Source organism: Salmo salar, chromosome ssa14, assembly GCF_905237065.1.
Source record: "Salmo salar chromosome ssa14, Ssal_v3.1, whole genome shotgun sequence".
Classification (NCBI taxonomy): domain Eukaryota; kingdom Metazoa; phylum Chordata; class Actinopteri; order Salmoniformes; family Salmonidae; genus Salmo; species Salmo salar.
Window position 1 is genome coordinate 55,931,096 of NC_059455.1, and position 25,651 is coordinate 55,956,746.

Below are 25,651 nucleotides of genomic sequence, written 5' to 3' on the forward strand. Positions count from 1 at the left end.
TAACCAGAAACTGTGGATTGATGGCAGCATTTGTGCGAAACTGAAAGTGTGAACCACCGCTTTTAATCATGGCGACCGGAAACATGACTGAATACAAGCAGTACAGCTATTCCCTCCACAAGGCAATCAAACAAGCGAAGCGTCAGTATAGAGACAAAGTAGAGTCGCAGTTCAACGGTTCAAATACGAGACGTATGTTGGCAGGGTCTACAGTCAATCACGGATTACAAAAAGAAAACCAGCCCCGTCGCGGACACCGACATCTTGCTCCCAGACAAGTTCTTTGCTCACTTTGAGGACAATACAGTGCCACTGACACGGCCGCTACCAAAGCTTGTGGGCTATCCTTATCCGTAGCCAATGTGAGTAAAACATTTAAACGTGTTAACCCTCGCAAGGCCGCCGGCCCAGAAGGCATCCCTAGCCGCGTCCTCAGAGCATGCGCAGACCAGCTGGCTGGTGTGTTTACGGACATATTCAACCAAACCCAGTCTGTTGTCCCCACATGCTTCAAAATGGCCACCATTGTTCCTGTTCCCAAGAAAGCTAAGGTAACTGAACTAAATGACTATCGCCCCATTGCACTCACTTTTGTCATCATGAAGTGCTTTGAGAGACTAGTCAGGGACCATATCACCTCCACCCTACCTGATACCCTAGACCTTTTCCAATTTGTTTACCGCCCCAATAGGTCCACTGACGACGCAATCACACTGCACACTGCCCTATTCCATCTGGACAAGAGGAATACCTATGTAGGAATGCTGTTCATTGACTACAGCTCAGCATTTAACACCATAGTACACTCCAAACTCGTCATTAAGACCCTGGATCTCGACCCAACCATGTGCAACTGGGTCCTGGACTTTCTGACGGGCCCCCCCCCCCAGGTGGTGAGGTTAGGAAACAACATTTCCACCCCACTGATCCTAAACACTGGGGCCCCACAAGGGTGCGTTCTCAGCCCTCTCCTGTACTCCCTGTTCAACCATGACACGCTTCCAACTCAATCATCAAGTTTGCAGACGACACTACAGTGGTAGGCCTGATAACCAACAACAACGAGACAGCCTACAGGGAGGAGGTGAGGGCCAACAGAGTTTGGTGTCAGAAAAATAACCTCACTCAACGTCAACAAAACAAAGGAGATGATCGTGGACTTCAGGAAACAGCAGTGGGAGCCCCCCTTGAAGCTGTGCTTCAAGCATTGCGAAGAGCTGCTGGCAAACGCAGGGAAGTGCTGTTTGAATGAATGCTAACGACCCTGCTGCTGCCTTATACCGCTCAGTCAGACTGCTCTATCAAATATCAAATCATAGACTTAATTATAATAAAATAAACACACAGAAAGGCAAGCCTTAGGTCATTAATATAGTCAAATCCGGAAACTATCATTTCGAAAACAAAACGTTTATTCTTTCAGTGAAATACGGAACCTTTCCGTATTTTATCGAACGGGTGGCATCCCTAAGTCAAAATATTGCTGTTGCATTGCACAACCGTCAATGTTACAGTTGAAGTCGGAAGTTTACATACACCTTAGCCAAATACATATCTCAGTTTCACAATTCCTGACTTTAAATCCTAGTAAAAATGCCCTGTTTTAGGTCAGTTAGGATTACCACTTTGTTTTAAGAATGTTAAATGTCAGAATAATAGTAGTGTGATTTATTTAAGCTTTTATTTCTTTCATCACATTCCCAGTGGGTCAGAAGTTTACATACACTCAATTCGTTTTTGGTAGCATTGCCTTTAAATTGTTTAACTTGGGTCAAATTTTTCGGGTAGCCTTCCACAAGCTTCCCACAATAAGTTGGGGGAATTTTGGCCAATTACTCCTGACAGAGCTGGTGTAGCTGAGTCAGTTTTGTAGGCCTCCTTGCTCGCACACGCTTTTTCAGTTCTGCTCACACATTTTCTATGGGATTGCGGTCAGGGCTTTGTGATGGCCACTCCAATACTTTGACTTTGTTGTCCTTAAGGCATTTTGCCACAACTTTGTAAGTATGCTTGGGGTCATTGTCCATTTGGAAGATCCGTTTGCGACCAAGCTTTAACTTCCTGACTGATGTCTTGAGATGTTGCTTCAATATATCCAAATAATTTTTCATCCTCATGATGTTATCTATTTTGTGAAGTGCACCAGTCCATCCTGCAGCAAAGTACCCCCACAACATGATGCTACCACCCCCGTGCTTCACGGTTGGGATGGTGTTCTTCGGCTTTCAAGCGTCCCCCTTTTTCCTCCAAACATAATAATGGTCATTATGGCCACACAGTTATATTTTTGTTTCATCAGACCAGAGGACATTTCTCCAAAAAGTATGATCTTTGTCCCAATGTGCAGTTGCAAACCGTAGTCTGTTTTTTTTTTTTTTTATGGCGGTTTTGGAGCAGTGGCTTCTCCCTTGCTGAGCGGCCTTTCAGGTTGTCGATATAGGACTCGTTTTACTGTGGATATAGATACCTTTGTATTTGTTTCCTCCAGCATCTTCACAATGTCCTTTGCTGCTGTTCTGAGATTGATTTGCACTTTTGCACCAAAGTACGTTCATCTCTAGGAGACAGAACGCATCTCCTTCCTGAGTGATATGACGGCTGTGTGGTCCCATGGTGTTTATACTTGCGTACTATTGTTTGTACAGATGAACGTGGTACCTTCAGGCGTTTGGAAATTGCACCCAAGGATGAACCAGACTTGTTGAGGTCTACTATTTTTTTTCTGAGGTCTTGGCTGATTTCTTTTGATTTTCCCATGATGTCAAGCAAAGAGGCACTGCGTTTGAAGGTAGGCCTTGAAATACATCCACAGGTACACCTCCAATTGACTCAAATGATGTCATTTAGCCTATCGGATGCTTCTGAAGTCATGACATAATTTTCTGGGATTGTCCAAGCTGTTTAAAAGCACAGTAATTTGTTAGATTACTTGTTAGATTTTAATGCATAGTCGGAACTAGAAGCACAAGCATTTCACTACACGCGCATTAAGATCTGCTAACCATGTGTATGTGACCAATAAAATTTGATTTGAGATATTAATTGTTTTGCTCTCAAAACAAGGGTGCCATTTAAAAGGAGTGAATCCTGGGGTAGTGGAAATGTTTACATATTCATCAATTGAAGGGAAAGATTCCCGGTGTTTGTGATGCTCGTCGCGACGCTGACAGGGTGGCGTGAGTGGTGAAACAGAAGAGCCGTTATCTGTTCTTTTGAGTTTTCATGTTGAGTCTTTGCCCGACAAAGTGATGTTAGGTTATACACTGCCTTTGGAAAGTATTCAGACCCCTTGGCTTAGGTTACAGATTTATTCTAAAATGTATTAAATACTTTTTTCCTTTATCAATATACACACAATACCCATTAAAGACAAAGCAAAATCTTTTTTTAGAAATGTTTGCTTATATATTTTTTAACCTCCAATAAGTATTCAGACCCTATACTTTGTTGAGCACCTTTAGTAGCGATTACAGCCTTGAGTCTTCTTGGGTATGACGCCACAAGCTTGGCACACCTGTATCTCTCTCTATACTTTGCTCTGTTCATCTTTGCCTCGATCCTGACTAGTCTCCCAGTGCCTGCCACTGATAAACATCCCAACAGCATGATGCTGCCACCACCGTGCTTCAACGTAGGGATGGTGCCGGGTTTCCTCCAGACGTGATGCTTTGCATTCAGGCCAAAGAGTTCAATCTTGGTTTCATCAGACCAGATAATCTTGTTTCTCATGGTCTGAGAGTCCTTAGGTGCCTTTTGGCAAGCTCCAAGTGGGCTATCGACAATGTGCCTTTTTGCTGAGGAGTGGCTTCCTTCTGGCCACTCTACCATAAAGCCATGATTTGGTGGAATGCTGCAGAGATGGTTCTCCTTCTGGAAGGTTCTCCCATCTCCACAGTAGAACTCTGGAGCTCTGTCAGTGACCGTCAGGTTCTTGGTCACCTCCCTGACCAAGGCCCTTCTCCCCCGATTGCTCAGTTTGGCCGGGTGGCCAGCTCTAGGAAGAGTCTTGGTGGTTCCTAACTTCTTCCATTTAAGAATGATAGGGGCCACTGTTCTCTTGGGGACCTTCAATGCTGCAGAAATGTTTTGTTACCCTTCCCCAGATCTGTACCTCGACAATCCTGTCTCGAAGCTCGACGGACAATTCCTTTGACCCCATGGCTTGGTTTTTGCTCTGACATGCACTGTCAACTGTGGGACCTTATATAGACAGGTGTGTGTGTGCCTTTCCAAATCACCTGTGATAAATTCAATTGATTTGACATGGACTCCAAACAAGTTGGAGAAACCTGTTAAGGATGATCAAAAGAAACAAGATGCACCTGAGCTCAATTTTGAGTCTCATAGTGAAGGGTCTTAATACTTATGTAAATAAGGTATTTATGTTTTCTGATTTTAATAAATGTGCAAACATTTCTAAAAACCTGTCTTCGCTTTGTCATTATGGGGTATTGTGTGTAGATTGAGGAAATTGTTTTATTTAATCCATTTTAGAATAAGTCAACATAACAAAATGTGAAAAAGTCAATGGGTCTGATTACTTTCCGAAGGCACTGTATACTGTAAGTTATATTGTACAAGCTTTTGTGCCGACAACATTACGTTGTTACAGGTGTCAAGCTTATGGGCAAGTGGCAGCAGTGTGTGTAGGAGGGAGGTGTGAGAAGTGTGCAGAAGGACATGAGACAAAGGAATGTGTAGCATTGGGGAAAGTAGTGGTATTTGTTAATTGTAGGGGTGCCCATGGGGCTCGGGATCAGAAATGTCCTGTGCGAGAGAGGCAGGTTGAGGTTTCCAGGGTTAGAGTGTTGCAGAAGTTGTCGTATGCTGAGGTAGTGGAAGAAAATGGGTCAAGGGGGAGGGATCCTGAGAGGAGTGGTATGAGTAGTAGATCTGTACCAGTACAGAGGGATTGGCCAACAAGTAATATATGCTTCAGTAAGATTTAGATTTTTTTGCATTTTATAGCAATGGTTATCAACTGTACTGCAGGGATGGTTGAGGTTGTAGTGGCAGCTGCAGAGAGCTAATTGGGTTAGAGGTCGACCGATTAATCGGAATGGCCGATTTTCAAGTTTTCATAACAATCGGAAATTGGTATTTTTAGACGGCGATTTGGCCGATTTTTGTATTTATTTTAATTTTGATTATTATTTTTTTATTATTATATTTTTTTTTAGACCTTTATTTAACTAGGCAAGTCAGTTAAGAACTCATTCTTATTTTCAATGACGGCCTAGGAACGGTGGGTTAACTGCCTTGTTCAGGGGCAGAACGACAGATTTTTACCTTGTCAGCTCGGGGATTCAATCTTGCAAACTTACGGTTAACTAGTCCAACGCTCTAACCACCTGCTTTACATTGCACTCCACGAGGAGCCTGCCTGTTACGCGAATGCAGTAAGAAGCCAAGGTAAGTTGCTAGCTAGCATTAAACTTATCTTATAAAAAACAATCAATCATAATCACTAGTTAACTACACATGGTTGATGATATTACTAGTTTATCTAGCCTATCCTGCGTTGAATATAATCGCTTAGGTACACATTGCTCCAACCATAAACATCAATGCCTTTCTTAAAATCAATACACAAGTATATATTTTTAAACCTGCATAATTAGTTAATATTGCCTGCTAACATGTATTTATTTTTACTAGGGAAAATGTGTCACTTCTCTTGCAAACAGAGTCTGGGTATATGCAGCAGTTTGGGCCGCCTGGCTCGTTGCGAACTGTGAAGACTATTTCTTCCTAACAAAGACAGCCGACTTCGCCAAACGGGGGATGATTTAACAAAAGCGCATTTGCGAAAAAACACAATCGTTGCACGACTGTACCTAACCATAAACATCAATGCCTTTCTTAAAATCAATACACAGAAGTATATATTTTTAAACCTGCATATTTAGCTAAAAGAAATCCAGGTTAGCAGGCAATATTAACCAGGTGAAATTGTGTCACTTCTCTTGCGTTCATTGCACGCAGAGTCAGGGTATATGCAACAGTTTGGGCCGCCTGGCTCGTTGCGAACTTATTTGCCAGAATTGTACGTAATTATGACATAACATTGAAGGTTGTGCAATGTAACAGGAATATTTAGACTTGGGGATGCCACCCGTTAGATAAAATACGGAACGGTTCCGTATTTCACTGACAGGAAAAACGTTTTGTTTTCGAGATGATAGTTTACGGATTCGACCATATTAATGACCTAAGGCTCGTATTTCTGTGTGTTATTATGATATAATTAAGTCTATGATTTGATAGAGCAGTCTGACTGTGCGATGGTAGGCAGCAGCAGGCTCGTAAGCGTTCATTCAAACAGCACTTTCGTGCATTTGCCAGCAGCCCTTCGCAATGCATTGCGCTGTTTATGACTTCAAGCCTGTCAACTCCCAAGATTAAGCTGGTGTAACCAATGTGAAATGGCTAGCTAGTTAGCCGGGTGCGTGCTAATAGCGTTTCAAACGTCACTCGCTCTGAGACTTGGAGTAGTTTTTCCCCTTGCTCTGCATGGGTAACGCTGCTTCGAGGGTGGCTGTTGTCGATGTGTTCCTGGTTCCTGCCCAAGTAGGAGCGAGGAGAGGGACGGAAGCTATACTGTTGCACTGGCAATACTAAAGTGCCTATAAGAACATCCAATAGTCAAAGGTATATGAAGTATAGAGAGAAATAGTCCTATAATTCCTATAACTACAACCTAAAACTTACCTGGGAATATTGAAGACTCATGTTAAAAGGAACCACCAGCTTTCATATGTTCTCATGTTCTGAGCAAGGAACTTAAATGTTAGCTTTTTTTACATGGCACATATTGCACTTTTACTTTCTTCTCCAACACTTTGTTTTTGCATTATTTAAACCAAATTGAAAATGTTTCATTATTTATTTGAGGCTAAATTGATTTTATTGATGTATTATATTAAGTTAAAATAAGTGTTCATTCAGTATTGTTGTAATTGTTGTTATTACAAATAGATAAATATAAAAAATCGGACGATTAATCGGTAGCAGCTTTTTTTGGGCCTCCAAAAAATCGGTATCGGCGTTGAAAAATCATAATCGGTCGACATCTAATTTGGGTGTGCGAGACTTGACATCAGAGTTACAGGATGTGTTGAGTGGCGGTGTCCCGCCCTTTCAGGCTGTTGGCCTGAGGTAGAACTAGATATATTTAAATAGTGGAGTAAGGTGGTGGATTAGATGGTAGGGTATTTGTTGATTTAACATTTTTATTTTCAAGCAAAGTATAAAGGGATTGTCTAGAAGGTGGCAGTAATCCAACCTTTATTGGATGCCAACCGCCATTAAACCTCATCGAAGAAGAAAAAGTAGGCTTAGGGTTCCCACGCGGCCATATTTCCATGTTACGGCGCTTGTTTATGGAAAGCAGAGTAAGACCGTGTGGACTACCTGTGGTTATTAAACGGAAGACAGATGGCACAAACTTGTTGTCACTGAAAAATACTTTTGGTCGCATCTGTGGGGAAAAAAGTGTAAAGTAAGTGTGTGTTTTGCATTTATTGAAATATGAAATTAGAGAACCGTACTGCAATTGAGAATCGATTCACATTTTAAATTGAAAATTTGGCTGTTTTGGCTTCGAGACAAACGGAACGTGCAGGGTCCTTGGGCTAAGGAGTAACGTTAGGCTCCTTTAGTCCAAAATTGGGCTAGAGAGGGACAAGAAAGTGCTATGAGAAAGTTTTGATGAGTCATGGGGAAAAAAGTGCTGAAAACAAATTGGCTACCTATTTAAAACGAAGATGGAGAACAAGCTATGAAGGAAAAATACTGGAGTTGATGTGCCAACTAGCAGAAAAATAATATCCTGATATTTAACTGTATCGATTTATCCCCCCATCACAAATTAAAGGTTAGGGTTTTGGGTAGGGACATCCCAAGGATTCCCGGATAGCACTAACCTTTACTGCTAGCTAGCTAACACAATTTTCTTCTTCCCTGGCTTTAGGCTCAATGGATCAGGGCTGCATTAGCATAGTCTCTGGTGCCCCTGCTGGCCCGATGGTTCAAGTATGCTTCCCCGGTGTGCGTGCAGCAGTTTTGGACAGCCTAAATCGACAGCGGGAGGAAGGACGGCTCTGTGACCTCTCGATCCAGGTGCAGGGACAGGTGTTCAGGGCCCACCGCTGTGTGCTGGCTGCCTCCTCGCCATACTTTCACGATCAGGTTTGTCTGTCTGGGTTTATATGAGTGTGTGTACTAGTAGTCTCTCTTGGGTTGACACAATGTACCAATGTTCTGGCTAACACCTCTGTTTGTTAACCTCTTACATCTAGACGTTCCGCTAGCGGAACACCTGCTCCAATATCCAATGATAGGCGTGGCGCGAATTACAAATTCCTCAAAAATACAAAAACTTCAATTTTTCAAACATATGACTATTTCACAGCATTTTAAAGACAAGACTCTCCTTTATCTAACCACACTGTCCGATTTCAAAAAGGCTTTACAGCGAAAGCAAAACATTAGATTATGTCAGCAGAGTACCAAGCCAGAAATAATCAGACACCCATTTTTCAAGCTAGCATATAATGTCACAAAAACCCAGAAGACAGCTAAATGCAGCACTAACCTTTGATGATCTTCATCAGATGACACACCTAGGACATTATGTTATACAATGCATCCATGTTTTGTTCAATCAAGTTCATATTTATATCAAAAAAACAGCTTTTTACATTAGCATGTGACGTTCAGAACTAGCATACCCCCCGCAAACTTCCGGGGAATTTGCTAACAATTTACTAAATTACTCACGATAAACGTTCACAAAAAGCATAACAATTATTTTAAGAATTATAGATACAGAACTCCTCTATGCACTCGATATGTCCGATTTTAAAATAGCTTTTTGGTGAAAGCACATTTTGCAATATTCTAAGTACATAGCCCAGCCATCACGGGCTAGCTATTTAGACACCCGGCAAGTTTAGCACTCACCAATATCAGATTTACTATTATAAAAGTTTGATTACCTTTTGTTGTCTTCGTCAGAATGCACTCCCAGGACTGCTACTTCAATAACAAATGTTGGTTTGGTCCAAAATAATCCATCGTTATATCCGAATAGCGGCGTTTTGTTCGTGCGTCCCAGACACTATCCGAAATGGTAAATCAGGGTCGCACGCATGGCGCAATTCGTGACAAAAAAAATCTAAATATTCCATTACCGTACTTCGAAGCATGTCAACCGCTGTTTAAAATCCATTTTTATGCCATTTTTCTTGTAAAAAAACAATAATATTCCGACCGGGAATGTCCATTTAGCTAAACAGAGGAAAGAAAACAAAGCTTTCAGTCGACGCGGGCACGAGCCTGAGTCTCACAGTACTGTAACCAGCCACTACCCAAACGCGCTACTTTGTTTCAGCCAGAGCCTGCAAAGCCACGATTCAGCGTTTTGCCGCCTTCTGAGAGCCTATGGCAGCCGTAGGAAGTGTCACGGGACAGCTAAGATCCTCACTCTTCAATAAACAGAGACAAGAAGAACGACACCTTGTCAGACAGGCCACTTCCTACATGAAATCTTCTCAGGTTTTTGCCTGCCATATGAGTTCTGTTATACTCACAGACACCATTCAAACAGTTTTAGAAACTTTAGGGTGTTTTCTATCCAAAGCCAATAAGTATATGCATATTCTAGTTACTGGGCAGGAGTAGTAACCAGATTAAATCGGGTACGTTTTTTATCCAGCCGTGAAAATACTGCCCCCTAGCCATAACAGGTTAACAAGGTCAGTTTGGCATAGAAGACAAGGCAGTGATGGGGAGATCTGGCTTTCGTACGTCACTGCCTTATCCGCTTATTGCCCTAGCACATTTCCCGCCCACATTTTAAGCCTACACAAACTTGTGATTTGTTGTGAGAGTTGTCTATCTGAAGTTGGACCCGTTCCGAAATAGACCTGGTATTTCCCATCCGGACATAAATACTTTTTTACAATATAGAGACCCTTTCCAAATGGACCTGAGGACAGCTAGACCCATTCCAAATAGAACTGGTCAGATCCAAGTGAGGGAAGCAGCAGAAAAGTCCATTTGTAAGCTACTTTATTAACCAGAACTAATAAAGTGTGAGGTAGATAGAGGCGAAGCTCTAGCAGGGGCCATGCTCTGTGTGTGTGTGTCTGTAGGCTACTGAGTGTGAGCGAGTGACACAGGGAGGGTGAGACTGCAACTAACCAAGGCGACTCATGTTATAATAGACTATTAGTTCCCCTAGCTAGGTTATTTATCATCGAATATGACTACATAATACCTGTCTTGACTCCATCAAACCAGGAGAAGCTAGCTAGGCTGATGGCGGCTGCATGCGCTTTCTCATCCTACAGTTACAAACAACAACTCCATTCAGAATATAAAGTAGTAGCCTACCTGTTGGCTCTTGGTCGTTGTAGCCTATCTCCTTTTGCCCCACAGGAAGGCTCTGACTGTAGCCTGTTGTTGCTTTGATGACTTATGATTGGCCAACAACAAGCTACATGCGCCACTCTTGTGAAAAGCAAAGAGCAGCAGCCTAAATAATATTTCTCTCTCGCTCTACAGCAGCAGTCACGTTCGGATCTATATGGGTTCTTCCGGACAAGTCAGTTAAAATTACACATACCTGTGACAATCCTATCAGACCCGAGACATTTTTTCAAATTCTGGATCCGGACCCGCTCAGATCCCATCTCAGGTATTCGGCTACAGGTGGAGCCTTGTAGACCTCTATTGTGAAATCCTAGTTTTTGTTATCACTTTCACCAGGTGTTGCTGAAGAATGTGACGACAGTGTCTCTGCCCTCTGTCATGGACCCTGTGGCCTTTGAGAGTGTCCTGAGTTCAGCCTACACCGGCCAACTGAGCATAGTGCGTGATGACATTGTCAACTACGTGACGGTAGCCAGCTTCCTCCAGATGTGGCATATTGTTGACAAGTGTACAGAGATCCTGAAGAGACCTCGACCCCCAGCAGAATGCAACCCTGGGGATGCTGCAGCTGCCACACACCATGGTGCCTCCTCAAGGCAGCAGTCCCCAAGCAGCACCGACTGCCTATACATGGAGAGAGAGGGGAAAGGTAAGGAGAGGAGGCCCTATGGCCAGGAGCAGAATTCTCTGCCTCCATTGGCCACGTGGAGGAGGCCCCAGCAGTTCCCCAGGTGGAGCCGCCCCAGGTCCTCACCCCAGCAAGTCATATCCATGCCTGCCCAGCACCTAGCTGACTCACACCTGGACTACCACCCTGCTGGGGAGAGTGACTACTCCAGCTGTGAGGAGGTGTGGATGTCCAGCCACAGCAAAGCCAGCCCCCTAAGCCATCATGATGGGAGAGGACTGGACCATAGCCACACCAGGCATGGGGGGATGCCTGGTGAGTCGTTGAGACTGAGAGCTAGACTGAGACAGAGGGCAGTGCCACCAAGTGCTGAGAAACTCCATGGCAGGGATAGAGGAAGTGGAGGGGGCTTTGGGGAAGAGCCTCAGGAGAAGAGAGGGACTGAAAGAGGGACTGAAAGAGGGATTGAAGCAAATGAAGAAATGGGGGAAGAGGAGAAAAGGGAGGTGCCTGAGCGAAGAGGAAACTCTGGTATGTACTCCTAGAATGTGAAATGTAAACCAGACTTGGACATTGATATGCCTGGGTTGGTTGTGTTTATACAAGTCTCTCTCAAAGGGGCATTCTGCAGTTGCTACATACATTTTTGGACTTATAAATTAATGATATGTACCCATTGATTCTTGAAGAATATACCTTATAAATGCCACATGAGCTTAGTTCAACTGTCGTAACCCTCAGAACACCAAATATAAGCTTGTTTTACTCCAATGTTTGTAAATAAAGTAATGTAAACAAACACTACATACTGTTCAAGTTGGAAGTTTACATACACCTTAGCCAAATACATTTAAAACAGTTTTTCACAATTCCTGACATTTAATCCCAGTAAAAATGCGCTGTCTTAGGTCAGTTAGGATCACCACTTTATTTGAAGAATGTGAATATTCAGAATAATAGTGTAGAGTGATTTTTATTTCCGCTTTTATTTCTTTTATCACATTCCCAGTGGGTCAGAAGTTTACATACTCAATTAGTATTTGGTAGCGTTGCCTTTAAATTGTTTAATTTGGGTCAAACGTTTTGGGTAGCCTCCCACAAGCTTCCCACAATAAGTTGGGTGAATTTTGGCCCATTACTCCTGACAGAGCTGGTGTAACTGAGTCAGGTTTGTGGGCCTCCTTGCTCACACATGCTTTTTCAGTTCTGCCCACACACTTTCTATGGGATTGAGGTCAGGGCTTTGTGATGGCCACTCCAATACCTTGACTTTGTTGTCCTTAAGGCATTTTGCCACAACTTTGGGAGTATGCTTGGGGTCATTGTCCATTTGGAAGACCCATTTGCGACCCAGCTTTAACTTCCTGACTGATGTTGTTCAATATATCCAAATAATTTTTCATCCTCATGATGCCATCTATTTTGTGACGTGCACCAGTCCCTCCTGCAGCAAAGCACCCCCACAACATGATGCTGCCACCCCCGTGCTCACGGTTGGGACGGTGTTCTTCAGCTTGCAAGCCTCTCCCTTTTTCCTCCAAACATAACGATGGAAATTATGGCCACACAGTTATATTTTTGTTTCATCAGACCAGTGGACATTTCTCCAAAAGTTATGATCTTTGTCCCCATGTGCAGTTGCAAACCGTAGTCTGGCTTTTTTTATGGCGGTTTTGGAGCAGTGGCTTCTTCCTTGCTGAGCGGCCTTTCAGCTTATGTCGATATAGGACTCGTTTTACTGTGGATATAGATACTTTTGTACCTGTTTACTCCAGCATCTTCACAAGGTCCTTTGCTGCTGTTCTGGGATTGATTTGCACTTTTGCACCAAAGTACATTCATCTCTAGGAGACAGAACGCGTCTCCTTCCTGAGCGGTATGACGGCTGCGTGGTCCCATGGTGTTTATACTTGCGTACTATTGTTTGTACAGATGAACGTGGTACCTTCAGGCGTTTGGAAATTGCTCCCAAGGATGAACCAGACTTGTGGAGGTCTACTATTTTTTTCCTGAGGTCTTGGCTGATTTCATTAGATTTTCCCATGATGTCAAGCAAAGAGGCACTGAGTTTGAAGGTAGGCCTTGAAATACAGCAACAGGTACACCTCCAATTGACTCTAATGATGTCAATTAGCCTATCAAAAGCTTCTAAAGCCATGACATCATTTTCTGGAATTTTCCAAGCTGTTTAGAGGCACAGTCAACTTGGTGTATGTAAACTTCTGACACACTGGAATTGTGATACAGTGAATTCTTCGTGAAACAATCTCTGTAAACAATTGTTGGAAAAATTACTTGTGTTATGCACAAAGTTGATGTCCTAACCAACTTGCCAAAACTATAGTTTGTTAACAAGAAATTTGTGGAGTGGTTGAAAAAGGAGTTTTAATGACTCCAACCTAAGTGTATGTAAACTTCCGACTTCAACTGTAGTTTAAACCATTAGAAGGAGGAGGAAGGGAAGCGTTTCTAAGGTACACAATAGTACATTTTGGTAGACAGAAGGTGCTCTTTGGTAAAATGGGTAAATTAGTCATCAAAAAGAAAGGATCGCCAAGGCACTCATGTAATTAATTAAAATGCCTTTATTTGTATGGCATGTTCAATAGAAACAAAGTTTTAAAAATCCGACGCGTTTTGGCTGCATGGCCTTTGTCAGGGAGTACAAAGAAATAATACAATGTCCTCTTTTGAACAGCTTTTCCAACGAGCCCTAATTTGAAGAGGGAGTGGTTACAAAATTGATTGGACACACCTAGTAAGCAATACTATACACATTAAAAAGTGAAATACTGTAGCTATGTTATCATAAAAATACAACTCCAAGCTAGAAGTATCAGAACACTTAGAAAGGTAGTTCTAACCTTAAATATGACTGGGAGAAGTGTCAAGAAAAAGAAAGCAATATATTCCATTGTACACTAGAACACAGCAAAACATGAACAACAACAGTCTAAACATAGCTGAGGGCAATTGAGCAAAATGTCCACTAGATGACCGTAAATGGACTACCCCATGGCAAGGCACTACAAGTCCTTACACCATGGCAACCCACAACAGTCTAAACACAGCTGAGGGCAATTGAGGAACGTTTTTGGATTTACAAACTACAGGCCTGTAGTTTGTAAATCCAAAAACATTCCTTTTGGTTTAACTGTTTAAGATGGTCCCCTTTTCTAATAGAGGCCGGAACATGATCAATACCCATAGCTTGTAGGGAGGCAGGGTTGCCTCCCTACAGTCTTCATTGCCTACAGTGCAAGGTATTCTACATTGGATGGACAAAGAGACGCCTTCAGGACCGCATAGCGGAACACAAGTACGCCATACGGGTAGGCAATGAAGACTACCCCATGGCAAGGCACTACAAGTCCTTACACCATGGCAACCCTGCCTCCCTACAAGCTATGGGTATTGATCATGTTCCGGCCTCTATTAGAAAAGGGGACCATCTTAAACAGTTAAACCAAAAGGAACGTTTTTGGATTTACAAACTACAGGCCACTAAGTACCCTGGTTAAAATGAAGATATGGATTTCTCACCCTTCCTGAGGGTCGTTGATAGGTCCATTTACGGTCATCTAGTGGACATTTTGCTCAACTTAGTGGCCTGTAGTTTGTAAATACAAAAACGTTCCTTTTGGTTTAACTGTTTAAGATGGTCCCCTTTTCTAATAGAGACCGGAACATGATCAATACCCTGTTGTTGTTCATGTTTTGCTGTGTTCTAGTGTACTATGGAATATATTGCTTTCTTTTTCTTGACACTTCTCCCAGTCATATTTAAGGTTAGAACTACCTTTCTAAGTGTTCTGATACTTCTAGCTTGGAGTTGTATTTTTATGATAACATAGCTACAGTATTTCACTTTTTAATGTGTATAGTATTGCTTATTAGGTGTCCAATCAATTTTGTAACCATTCCCTCTCCAAATTAGGGCTAATTGGAAAAGCTGTTCAAAAGAGGACTTTGTATTATTTCTTTGTACTCCCTGACAAAGGCCATGCAGCCGAAACGCGTCGGATTTTTAAAACTTTGTTTCTATTGAACATGCCATTCAAATAAAGGCATTTTAATTCATTATATGAAGAGTGCCTTGGTCCTCCTTTCTTTTTGTAGTTTTAACCATGTTGAGGCTATAATTTTTAAATCATGGATGCACCATAGCTATGTTTTGTGGTTACATTTTTCTAGCACCATCCATCAGCTTTTTACCGGGGCAGGGAATATGCTTTGTTTCAACTGCTGATCATTTTAAACTGTCTCCTATTTATGAGATGATAAGCACCAATATGGGATAAGCACAAATCCCTGTACCTTAAATAGAGTACCATTATATAATTATCTATATGTATGTCCTTTGTACATTGTACATCTCTCTGTTTTGTATTTCTCCAGGAGACTTCCACACTAGTGTACACCAAGTTGAAGAGGGAGGACAGCCAGAGGGGAAAAATAGCTCAGGGGAGCTGCAGAAGAAAGAGGAGAGACCGCTGGGGAGAAGCTCAGCCCTGACTTCTCCTCATGTTGTGGATCCAGATGATGTGATTCCTGGCCCTTCCTGCCCAGCTCCTACACCCTCATCCCGGATGCAGTGGCAGGCCGGTCCCTGGTCTCAGCAAGTAGTGAGGCCGCAAGCTGGAGAGGAATACTACAGAAGAGAAGACGATGAAGAAGATGAGGAGGAAGTGGACTTTGGCCGATTTGCAGATGGTGCTTTTGGAAGGGGCACCTATGATGAGATTGAGGATGGCACCGGGCAAGTTTCTCAGAGACCCTTAGTACCTGACTCTCCTGATGACAATGACTTTATCCTGGGGGCCCAAGAGTTGAACTGGCCCTCTGGGGCAGACATGACCCATGGTGGTGGTACCCCAACCTCCAGCTGCCACCTGTCCCCATCCCCTGCTCCATTCCCCCCTTCCTCCTCACCCCCCATCCCCTCTTCCTCCTCCCTCTCCCTTGCCGGGGCCCCTTACACGGGCAAAGTGCACTTCTGCCACTGTGGGAAGGCCTACACCCTGAAGAGCATGCGTGACCGCCACGTCAAGATGCAGCACCTCAACCTGCGGCCCTTCGCCTGCCCTGTGTGCACCAAGAGCTTCAAGATGAAGCACCACCTGACCAAGCACCTGAAGACCCATGGTGGGCTGCGGCCTTATGAGTGTGGCCTGTGTGGGAAGAAGGTAATCTGGAGGGACAGTTTCCTGCGCCACCAGGCCCGCTGTGAGAGACTGGCCTCCAGCTGTGATGGCGCTGCTGCCAGTAGTAACACCAGAGCGGCTGCCGACATGGACGATGGTTATGCTTATGGATTCGGGGAGGGGTTTCTCTCACAGGGCGGGCAGGTGAAAGTGGAGCAGGCAGACTTTCAGGGGGAGGCGGAGTCTGGGATGAGTGGGTTGTTAGGGGTTGGGGCTGAGTTAGGCTCTCAGTCAAGGACTCTGGTTAGTCACAACTTTAAGGAGGAAGCCAGCGACAGGTTTAGCTGAAGCTAAATGAGGGAAACTGGTGGAATATAGGGCCCACAGCACTTGAATTGAGTATTAGATTGGTTGACGATTATGCTCATAATGGTCCATGTGTAAACCATTAACACTCCAATCCATGTTAATGCACCTGTTTGTGAACAACTATTCTATGAGGGACATTTATGTTTTATTATTTATTTAAATGACTATCCCATCATGCTATTGATATCTCGAAAGAGGGCACAAACATGTCATTTGCGTGATGTGAGTCTATACATTTTGCATATTTAAATGAGCCAATTTATCTTATGAGCTGTCTTGTGAATGTATTTGAGTCACAATAAAATCTTGTTTGCACAGATATGGTTTGAACAAGAAGTTATCAGGGTCATATTGGATAACTAACATAATGCCATAACTGTGGTGGTTTGCTTCCCAGGAATATTAGAAGAAATTACTGAATATTAATTGAAAGTGTATGCAGGGTAAATACAGGGAACACAAGCGGTCTCTCTTGCTGAACGCAAGAGGGAAAAAAGGGTGATGTCTTATTTTCATAGTTTGCAGCTAGGTCTGTCCCAAATGGCACCATATTCATTATGTAGTGCACTGTATTTGTCCCAAATGGCACCATATTCATTATGTAGTGCACTATGAGGTCAAACTGTAGTGCACTATATAGGGGAGAGAGTGCCATTTGGGACCCATAGTACACACAGAGTAGACCAAAACCTGTACAAGGACACTGCAATCCACTTTCATCAACCCAGCCATCTAGACATTATCTCACATTTATTTTAGAATAACATTTAAATCAAATTTTATTTGTCACATGCGGTTGAATGCAACCGGTATAGACCTTACCGTGAAATGCTTACTTACAAGCCCTTAACCAACAATGCAGTTCAAGAAATAGAGGTAATAAAATATTTACTAAATAAACTAAAGTAAAAATAAATCGACTCAATCAAAAGTAAGACAAATGTACTTAACAATAATGAGGCTATATACAGGGGGTACTGGTACAGTCAATGTGCGGGGGTACAGGTTAGTTGAGATCACTTGTAAAGTGACTATGCATACATGGTAAACGGCGAGTAGCAGCAGTGTAAAAACAAGACGGGCTCAATGTAAATAGTCCGGGTGGCCATTTGATTAGTTTAGTTGTTTAGCAGTCTTATGGCTTGGGGATAGAAGCTGTTAAGGAGCCTTTTAGTCCTAGACTTGGTGCTCTGGTGATGCTTGCTGTGCCGTAGAAGAGAGAACAGTCTATGACTTGGGTGACTGGAGTCTTTGACAATTGTTTTGGGGACCTTCCTCTGATACGCCTAGTATATAGGTCCTGGATGTCAGGAAGCTTGGCCCCAGTGATGTACTGGGCCGTACGCACTATACTCTGTAGCGCCTTACGGTCAGATGCCGAGCAGTTGCCATACCAGGCAGTGAAGCAACTGATCAGGATGCCTTCGATGGTGCAGCTGTAGAACTTTTTGAGGATCTGGGGACCCATGCCAAATCTTCAGTCTCCTGAGGGGGGAAAAGATTTTGTCGTGCCCTCTTCACAACTGTCTTGGTGTGTTTGGACCATGATCGTTTGTTGGTGATGTGGACAACAAGGAACTTGAAACTCTCGACCATCTCCACTTTTCCTGTAGTCCATGATCATCTCCTTTGTCTTGCTCATGTTGAGGGAGAGGTTGCAGTCCTGGCACCACACAGCCTATAGGGAGGAGGTCAGACCTGGCAATCTCATCATTGTCGGTGATCAGGCCTTACCACTTGTGTCATCAGCAAACTTAATGACGGTGTTGGAGTTTTGCTTGGCCACGCAGTTGTGGGTGAACAGGGAGTACAGGAGGGGACTAAGCATGCACCCATGAGTGGCCCCAGTGATGAGGATCAGCGTGGCAGATGTGTTGTTGCCTACCCTTACCACCTGGGGGAGGCCCGTCAGGAAGTTAAAGATCCAGTTGCAGAGGAAGGTGTTTAGTTCCAGGGTCCTTAGCTTAGTGATGAGCTTTGTGGGCAGTATGGTGTTGAATGCTGAGCTGTAGTCAATGAACAGCATTCTCACATAGGTGTTCCTTTTGTCCAGGTGAGAAAGGGCAGTGTGGAGTGCGATTGTGTCATCTGTTGGGGCGGTATGCGAATTGGAGATTTCAACAGCCGAGATTTGTATAAACCTTGCTGTCTGTCTTTCCGAAATTTGCAACATTGTTTCAATATTCAAATTCAATTTCGAGCTGTCCCATAGTAATGAATGTGTAGGGGACGAGACAGGCAGGCAGTGTTTCTCAGCCAGTCGAAATCATGAATCAGCTGGCATCATTTTTATAGATAATGCAAAGAAATGTAAATTGAAAAAAGGTCAAACGAAATGAAGTGCACCAAGTTTGCAGTCTTTACAGATTCAGTGTTTGAAGTAATTGTGTTAGCTGTGTTGTTGGCTAGCTCATCTGAGCAACAGTGTCCTGAGCAGATTTTTTTATGCCAGGTGAAATCTCGCCTCATTAGCTCATTGTTATGCATGTATCCAAATAATTGTCACTAGAAAACAGCTTAAACGAATGCAAATGCAGCTCCTGTTATTCTGTTTAATGTTTGACGTGACTGGAAGTTAGCCGTAGTTGGCTAGCTAGCAAGCAAGTGATAAGAATGTTGCCAGACAGTATGGCAATGGAACATTTAGAACGAACGACTGGGTCGCATCGCTGGCAAACGAACCAACAGAATGAACAACCAGCCGGCTTGGGTAGCATCCCTAGATTTAATTCGGGACCATATCTTGTGGAAGGATGAAATAGTATGAATAAATTAACCAAAATAACGTTTTTAATGAAAATACGGTGTTAGTTTTTTTTACAAAATGCACATTTTCCCACCAAAAGTGTTTCCATCAAACAGACTTGTTGCAGATAAAAGGCTGTGCCTGATGACGTAGTGCACATTAAAAAATTAAAAATGCTTTTTGCTTTTTCAACACTGATGGTTTTGTCACAAAAACTGCTGCAATAAATCTTTAACTTGCCCATCATAAGTTAAATATACAGTACCAGTCAAAAGTTTGGACACAACTACTCATTAAAGGGTTTTTCTTTATTTTACAATTTTCTACATTGTAGAATAATAGTGAAGACATCAAAACTATTAAACAACACCTATAGAATCATGTAGTAACCAAAAAAGTGTTCAACCAATCAAAATATATTTTAGATTCTTCAAAGTAGCCACCTTTTGCCTTTGCTTTGCACACTCTTTGGCATTCTCTCAACCAGCTTCATGATGAATGCTTTTCCAACAGTCTTGAAGGAGTTCCCACATGCTGAGCACTTGTTGGCTGCTTTTCCTTCAGTAAGGTCCAACTCATTCCAAACCATCTCAATTGGGTAGAGGTCGGGTGATTGTGGAGGCCAGGTCATCTGATGCAGCACTCCGTCACTCTCCTTGATCAATTAGCCCTTACACAGCCTGGAGGTGTGTTGGGTCATTGTCCTGTTGAAAAACAAATGATAGTCCCACTAAGCGCAAACTAGATGGGATGGCGTATCACTGCAGAATGCTGTGGCAGCCATGCTGGTTAAGTGTGCTTTGAATTCTAAATAGATCACTGACAGTGTCAACAGCAAAGCACCCCCACACCATCACACCTCTGTGCTCTACGGTGGGAACCACACATGCGGAGATCATCCGTTCACCTACTCTGCGTCTCACAAAGACATGGCGGTGGAACCAAAAATCTCAAATTTGGACTCCTCAGACCAAAGGGCAGATTTCCACCTGTCTATTGTCCATTGCTCGTGTTTCTTGGCCCAAGCAAGACTGTTCTTATTGGTGTCCTTTAGTGGTGGTTTCTTTGCAGAAATTCTACCAGGAAGGCCTGATTCACGCAGTCTCCTCTGAACAGTTGATGTTGTGTCTGTTACTTGAAATCTGTAAAGCATTTATTTGTGATGCAATTTCTGAGATGCAGTTAACTTTAATGAACTTATCCTCTTCAGCAGAGGTAACACTGGGTCTTCCTTTTCTGTGGCGGTCTTCATGAGAGACAGTTTCATCATAGCGCTTGATGGTTTTTGTGACTACACTTGAAGAAACGTTCAGTTCTTGACATTTTTCATGTCTTAAAGCAATAATTGACAGTCATTTCTCTTTGCTTATTTGCGCTGTTCTTGCCATAATATGGACTTGGTATTTTACCAAATATGGCTATCTTCTGTACACCACCCCTACCTTGTCACTGTTTGGCTCAAACACATTAAGATGGAAAGAAATTCCACAAATATTAACTTTTAACAAGGCACACCTGTTAATTGAAATGCATTCCTGGTGAATACCTCATGAAGCTGGTTGAGAGAATGCCAAGAGTGTGCAAAGCTGTCATCAAGGTAAAGGGTGGCTACTTAAAATATATTTTGATTTGTTTAACACTTTTTTGGTTCCTACATGATTCCGTATGTATTATTCCTTGAATGATTAGGTGTGTCCAAACTTTACTGGTAGTGTATTTTTTAAGAAATGTTTTACTTTCCCAAACAACAACAAAAGACAATCAACAGACACACAAATTCAACCAATATCAATGACATCACACCTGCTCAGACCCACATGTTCCCACCGCAACCATATAAACCCAGCAAAAAAAGAAATGTCCTCTCACTGTCAACTGCGTTTATTTTCAGCTTAACATGTGTAAACATTTGTATGAACATAAGATTCAACAACTGAGCACAAACTGAACAAGTTCCACAGACATGTGACTAACAGAAATTGAATAATGTGTCCCTGAACAAAGGGGGGGCGAAATCAAAAGTAACAGTCAGTATCTTGTGTGGCCACCAGCTGCATCTGCAGTGCATCTCCTCCTCATGGACTGCACCAGATTTGCCAGTTCTTTCTGTGAGATGTTACCCCACTCTTCCACCAAGGCACCTGCAGGTTTCTGGGGGAATGGCCCTAGCCCTCACCCTCCAATCCAACAGGTCCCAGACGTGCTCAATGGGATTGAGAGCCGGGCTCTTTGCTGGCCATGGCAGAACACTGACATTCCTGTCTTGCAGGAAATCACGCACAGAATGAGCAGTATGGCTGGTTGCATTGTCTTGCTGGAGGGTCATGTCAGGATGAGCCTGCAGGAAGGGTACCACATGAGGGAGGAGAATATCTTCCCTGTAACGCACAGCGTTGAGGTTACCTGTAATGACAACAAGCTCAGTCCGATGATGCTGTGACACACCACCCCCGACCATGACGGACCCTCCACCTCCAAATCAGTTCCACTCCATAATACAGGCCTCGGTGTAATGCTCATTCCTTCGACGATAAACGCGAATCCGCCCATCGCCCCTGGTAAGACAAAACCGCGGCTCGTTAGTGAAGAGCACTTTTTGCCAGTCCTGTCTGTTCCAGCGTAGGTGGGATTGTGCCCATTGGTGACATTGTTGCCGGTGATGTCTGGTGAGGACCTGCCTTACAACAGGCATACAAGCCCTCAGTCCAGCCTCTCTCAGACTATTGCGTACAGTCTGAGTACTGATTGAGGGATTGTGCGTTCCTGGTGTAACTCGGGGAGTTGTTGCCATCATGTACCTGTCCCGCAGGTGTGATGATCGGATGTACCGATCCTGTGCAAGTGTTGTTACACGTGGTCTGCCACTGCGAGGACGATCATCTGTCCGTCCTGTCTCCCTGTAGCGCTATCTTAGGCGTCTCACAGTATGGACATTGCAATTTATTGCCCTGGTCACGTCTGCAGTCCTCATGCCTCGCAGCATGCTTAACAGGCTGACCACACCGCTCGCGTCGTGTGCGCGTTGGAAAATAAATGTTGAAATCTATGTTATTCAATTATTGCACCCACACTGCTCGCGCCCATCAACGAGTGCCTGAGTTGCCAAGGGCTAAAATATAAGTCCTTTCTATTTCTGACGCAGTCCTGCCTCTCCCATCTCCTCATTGGTTTATTGAAGCAGGTACCCACGTGCCATCGCCTCATTGGTTATACCCATGTGGGTAATTGAAAGACTAACTGTTTTGCCGGTCGGCGTAGTAATACTATGAAAGTTTAGATGCCAATCACCTTATAAGTTCAAAGATGAAAAAGCCTGGAAGGAGGAGAGAAGACTAGAAACGATTCGGTAGACCGTTTTATGTGTGGATTAATTGTTGGAGTAGAGGACCTTGTGCATTTCAGGTAAAATAACAACTCAAATGTTTATATCCCAGGACAAATTAGCTAGCAACAGCAAGCTTGCTAAATAGGACAAATTAGCTAGCAAGTGCAAGCTATCTAAATTGCCATGCATGTTTAATGCTTTTCGACCTGTCCCCAAATTAATGTAATTGGTTCAGGGTTTGTTTTGATATTTTAACCGGCGTGTCGTGAACGCGTTTGGTGTAGGGGGACAAAATAAATGTATGCACGATGGCGCACGTGCGCAGCCGGTTTGGGTTCCGTGTAAGGCACGTTCACGCAGGTACGCTGGGCATCTTTCTTTTGGTGTTTTCAGAGTCAGTAGAAAGGCCTCTTTTAGTGTCCTAAGTTGTGACTGTGACCTTAATTGCCTACCGTCTGTAAGCTGTTAGTGTCTTAACAACCGTTCCACAGGTGCTTATTCATTAATTGTTTATGGTTCATTGAACAAGCGTGGGAAACAGTGTTTAAACCCTTTACAATGAAGATCTGTGAAGTTATTTGGATTTTTACGAATTGTCTTTGAAAGACAGGGACCTGAAAAAGGGACGTTTCTTTTTTGCTGAGTTTACATCACGTATGTCTCAACCACATTGCCCCTCATCCTTCATCCCCTGTATCTTTTCAGTGCTTGTAGCACTCTATGCCACTTGACTCAAATTGCACTGCTAAAGATTTCTCTGTAGCCCAAACCTTTTCAATTGGCCTATTTAAATAATAATACGTTTGATTCATCCACTGTCGTAGTGATGGAGGATAATTTGATTTCCAGTTTTTGAGTAGAAGTTTTTTCAAAATCATTGACGAGAAATGTATGGTCCTCTCCATTGGATATTTCACTGCACCCTCGTATGCCATGTCTTGAAGTATGGAGACAGACGGCTTAAAATAACATTTACATTGTAAAACTTCTGACAGACAACGTTCTAACTCCGCCCATAACTTCTGGCCTTTATAGCATCCTCAGAATGCATGAACAATTGTTCGTTTTAGACTTAAGATGTGACTCTGACGTTGTGCTGTAAAATGTGCATTTTGTCTCTTGTATAATACATTCTATACATTCGTTTATACCGTAATAAGCGTACATTTTCATTAAATGTCATTTAATTAGTTATGTTCCAACACATCTTGTGCCTATAGCAGTTATTTTAAAGTCTTCATTCTAATAGTTTATATGTTTTTCTAAGAGATGATCAGTTGGATAGGTTTTGTGCAAGGTTCTGTATACATATATAACCTATCATACAGTGCATTCGGAAAATATTCCGACCCCTTGACTTTTTCCACATTTTGTTACGTTACAGCCTTATTCTAAAATGGATTCAATTGTTTTTTTCCTTCATCAGTCTACACACTACCCCACAATGACAAAGCAAAAACAGGTTTTTAGAAATGTTTGCACATTAAAAATGAAATATTACATTTACATAAGTATTCAGACCCTTTACTCAGTACTTTGTTGAAGCACCTTTGGCAGTGATTACAGCCTCGAGTCTTCTTTGGCATGACGCAACAAGCTTGGCACACCTGTATTTGGGGAGTTTCTCCCATTCTTCTTTGCAGTTCCTCTAAAGCTCTGTCAGGTTGGATGGGGAGCGTCACTGCACAGCTATTTTCAGGTCTCTCCAGAGATGTTCGATCGGGTTCAAGTCCGGGCTCTGGCTGGGCCACTCAAGGACATTCAGAGACTTGTCCCGAAGCTACTCCTGCGTTGTCTTGGCTGTGTGCTTAAGGTCATTGTCCTGTTGGAAGGTGACCCTTCGCCCCAGTCTGAAGTCTTGAGCGCTCTGGAGCAGGTTTTCATCAAGGATCTCTCTGTACTTTACTCCATTAATCTTTGCATCAATGCTGACTATTCTCCCAGTCCCTGCTGCTGAAGAACATTACCACAGCATGATGCTGCCACCACCATGCTTCACTGCCCTTCTCCCCCGATTGCTCAGTTTGGCCGGGCGGCCAGCTCTAGGAAGAGTCTTGGTGGTCCCAAACTTCTTCCATTTAGGAATGGAGGCCACTGTGCTACCCTTCCCCAGATCTGTGCCTCGACACAATCCTGTCTCGGAGCTGTACAGATAATTCCTTCAACCTCATAGTTTGGGTTTTGCTCTGAAATATACTGTCAACTCTGGGACCTTATATAGACAGGTGTGTGTGCCTTTCCAAATTGTGTCCAATCAATTGAATTTCCCACAGTTGGACTTTAAGTTGTAGAAACATCTCAAGAATGATCAATGGAAACAGGATGCACCTGAGCTTAATTTTGAGTCTCATAGCAAAGGGTCTGAATACTTCTGTAACATTTCTAAAAACCTGTTTTCGCTTTGTCATTATGGGGTATTGTGTGTAGACTGATAAGGACTTTTATTTATTTAATACATTTCAGAATAAGGCTGTAACGTACAGTAACAAAATGTGGAAAAAGGTGTGTGAATACTTTCCGAATGCACTGTATGTGTATCCTTTTCTGGGTCAAATAGGATTCCCTCAAAATTTGCTCTGATCCAAACGGTTTCAGTTCAAATGTCATGGTATTAAACTTTTAAGTTGCATGTACAGTATTTAAAAATGTCTACATTGGTCAGTCCAAAATTGTTTTTTAATTTGCCATGGAAATATTTGTATTTTCTTTTACCAAGTCATTACGGGTTCTCTGCCTTTAGCTTTCCATGTGGGCCAATTTATTGGTGAATTCTTAAAATTCAAGGATTGTTCCATAGGGTTGTATTTTTAGGGAGTGATATTGGTTCTTGTAGAATACGTTTCATTTTCTTCCATATTATTATAATGTTCTTAGCTTTATCCAATGAAAATAGACACATAGAAAGACTTTGGGGATGAGCATGTGCATCTTCAATATGTACCCATTGTTTCTCTTTTGTGCATTCAACTACAGTCCGCAAGTAAAAGCCTTGGGTAGAGAGT

General features: G+C 42.9%; 1 protein-coding gene across 2 annotated transcripts in view; it reads left to right on the forward strand.

Moving 5' to 3' along the window:
- The window catches only part of LOC106569773 (zinc finger and BTB domain-containing protein 22), a 23,047-nt gene extending 6,150 nt beyond the window's left edge, over nt 1-16,897 (forward strand). Inside the window, exons 2-4 of one of the 2 annotated variants that reach the window (XM_014141372.2) lie at nt 7,973-8,190; nt 10,774-11,596; nt 15,464-16,897. In XM_014141372.2, the coding sequence (XP_013996847.1) occupies nt 7,978-8,190; nt 10,774-11,596; nt 15,464-16,557 (2,130 nt within the window). In that variant the 5' untranslated portion in view covers nt 7,973-7,977 and the 3' untranslated portion in view covers nt 16,558-16,897. Of the gene's footprint in view, nt 1-7,972; nt 8,191-10,569; nt 11,597-15,463 lie in introns of those variants that run through there. The other variant, XM_014141373.2, reaches the window with a different exon arrangement.
- The last annotated feature ends 8,754 nt before the right edge of the window (nt 16,898-25,651 follow it).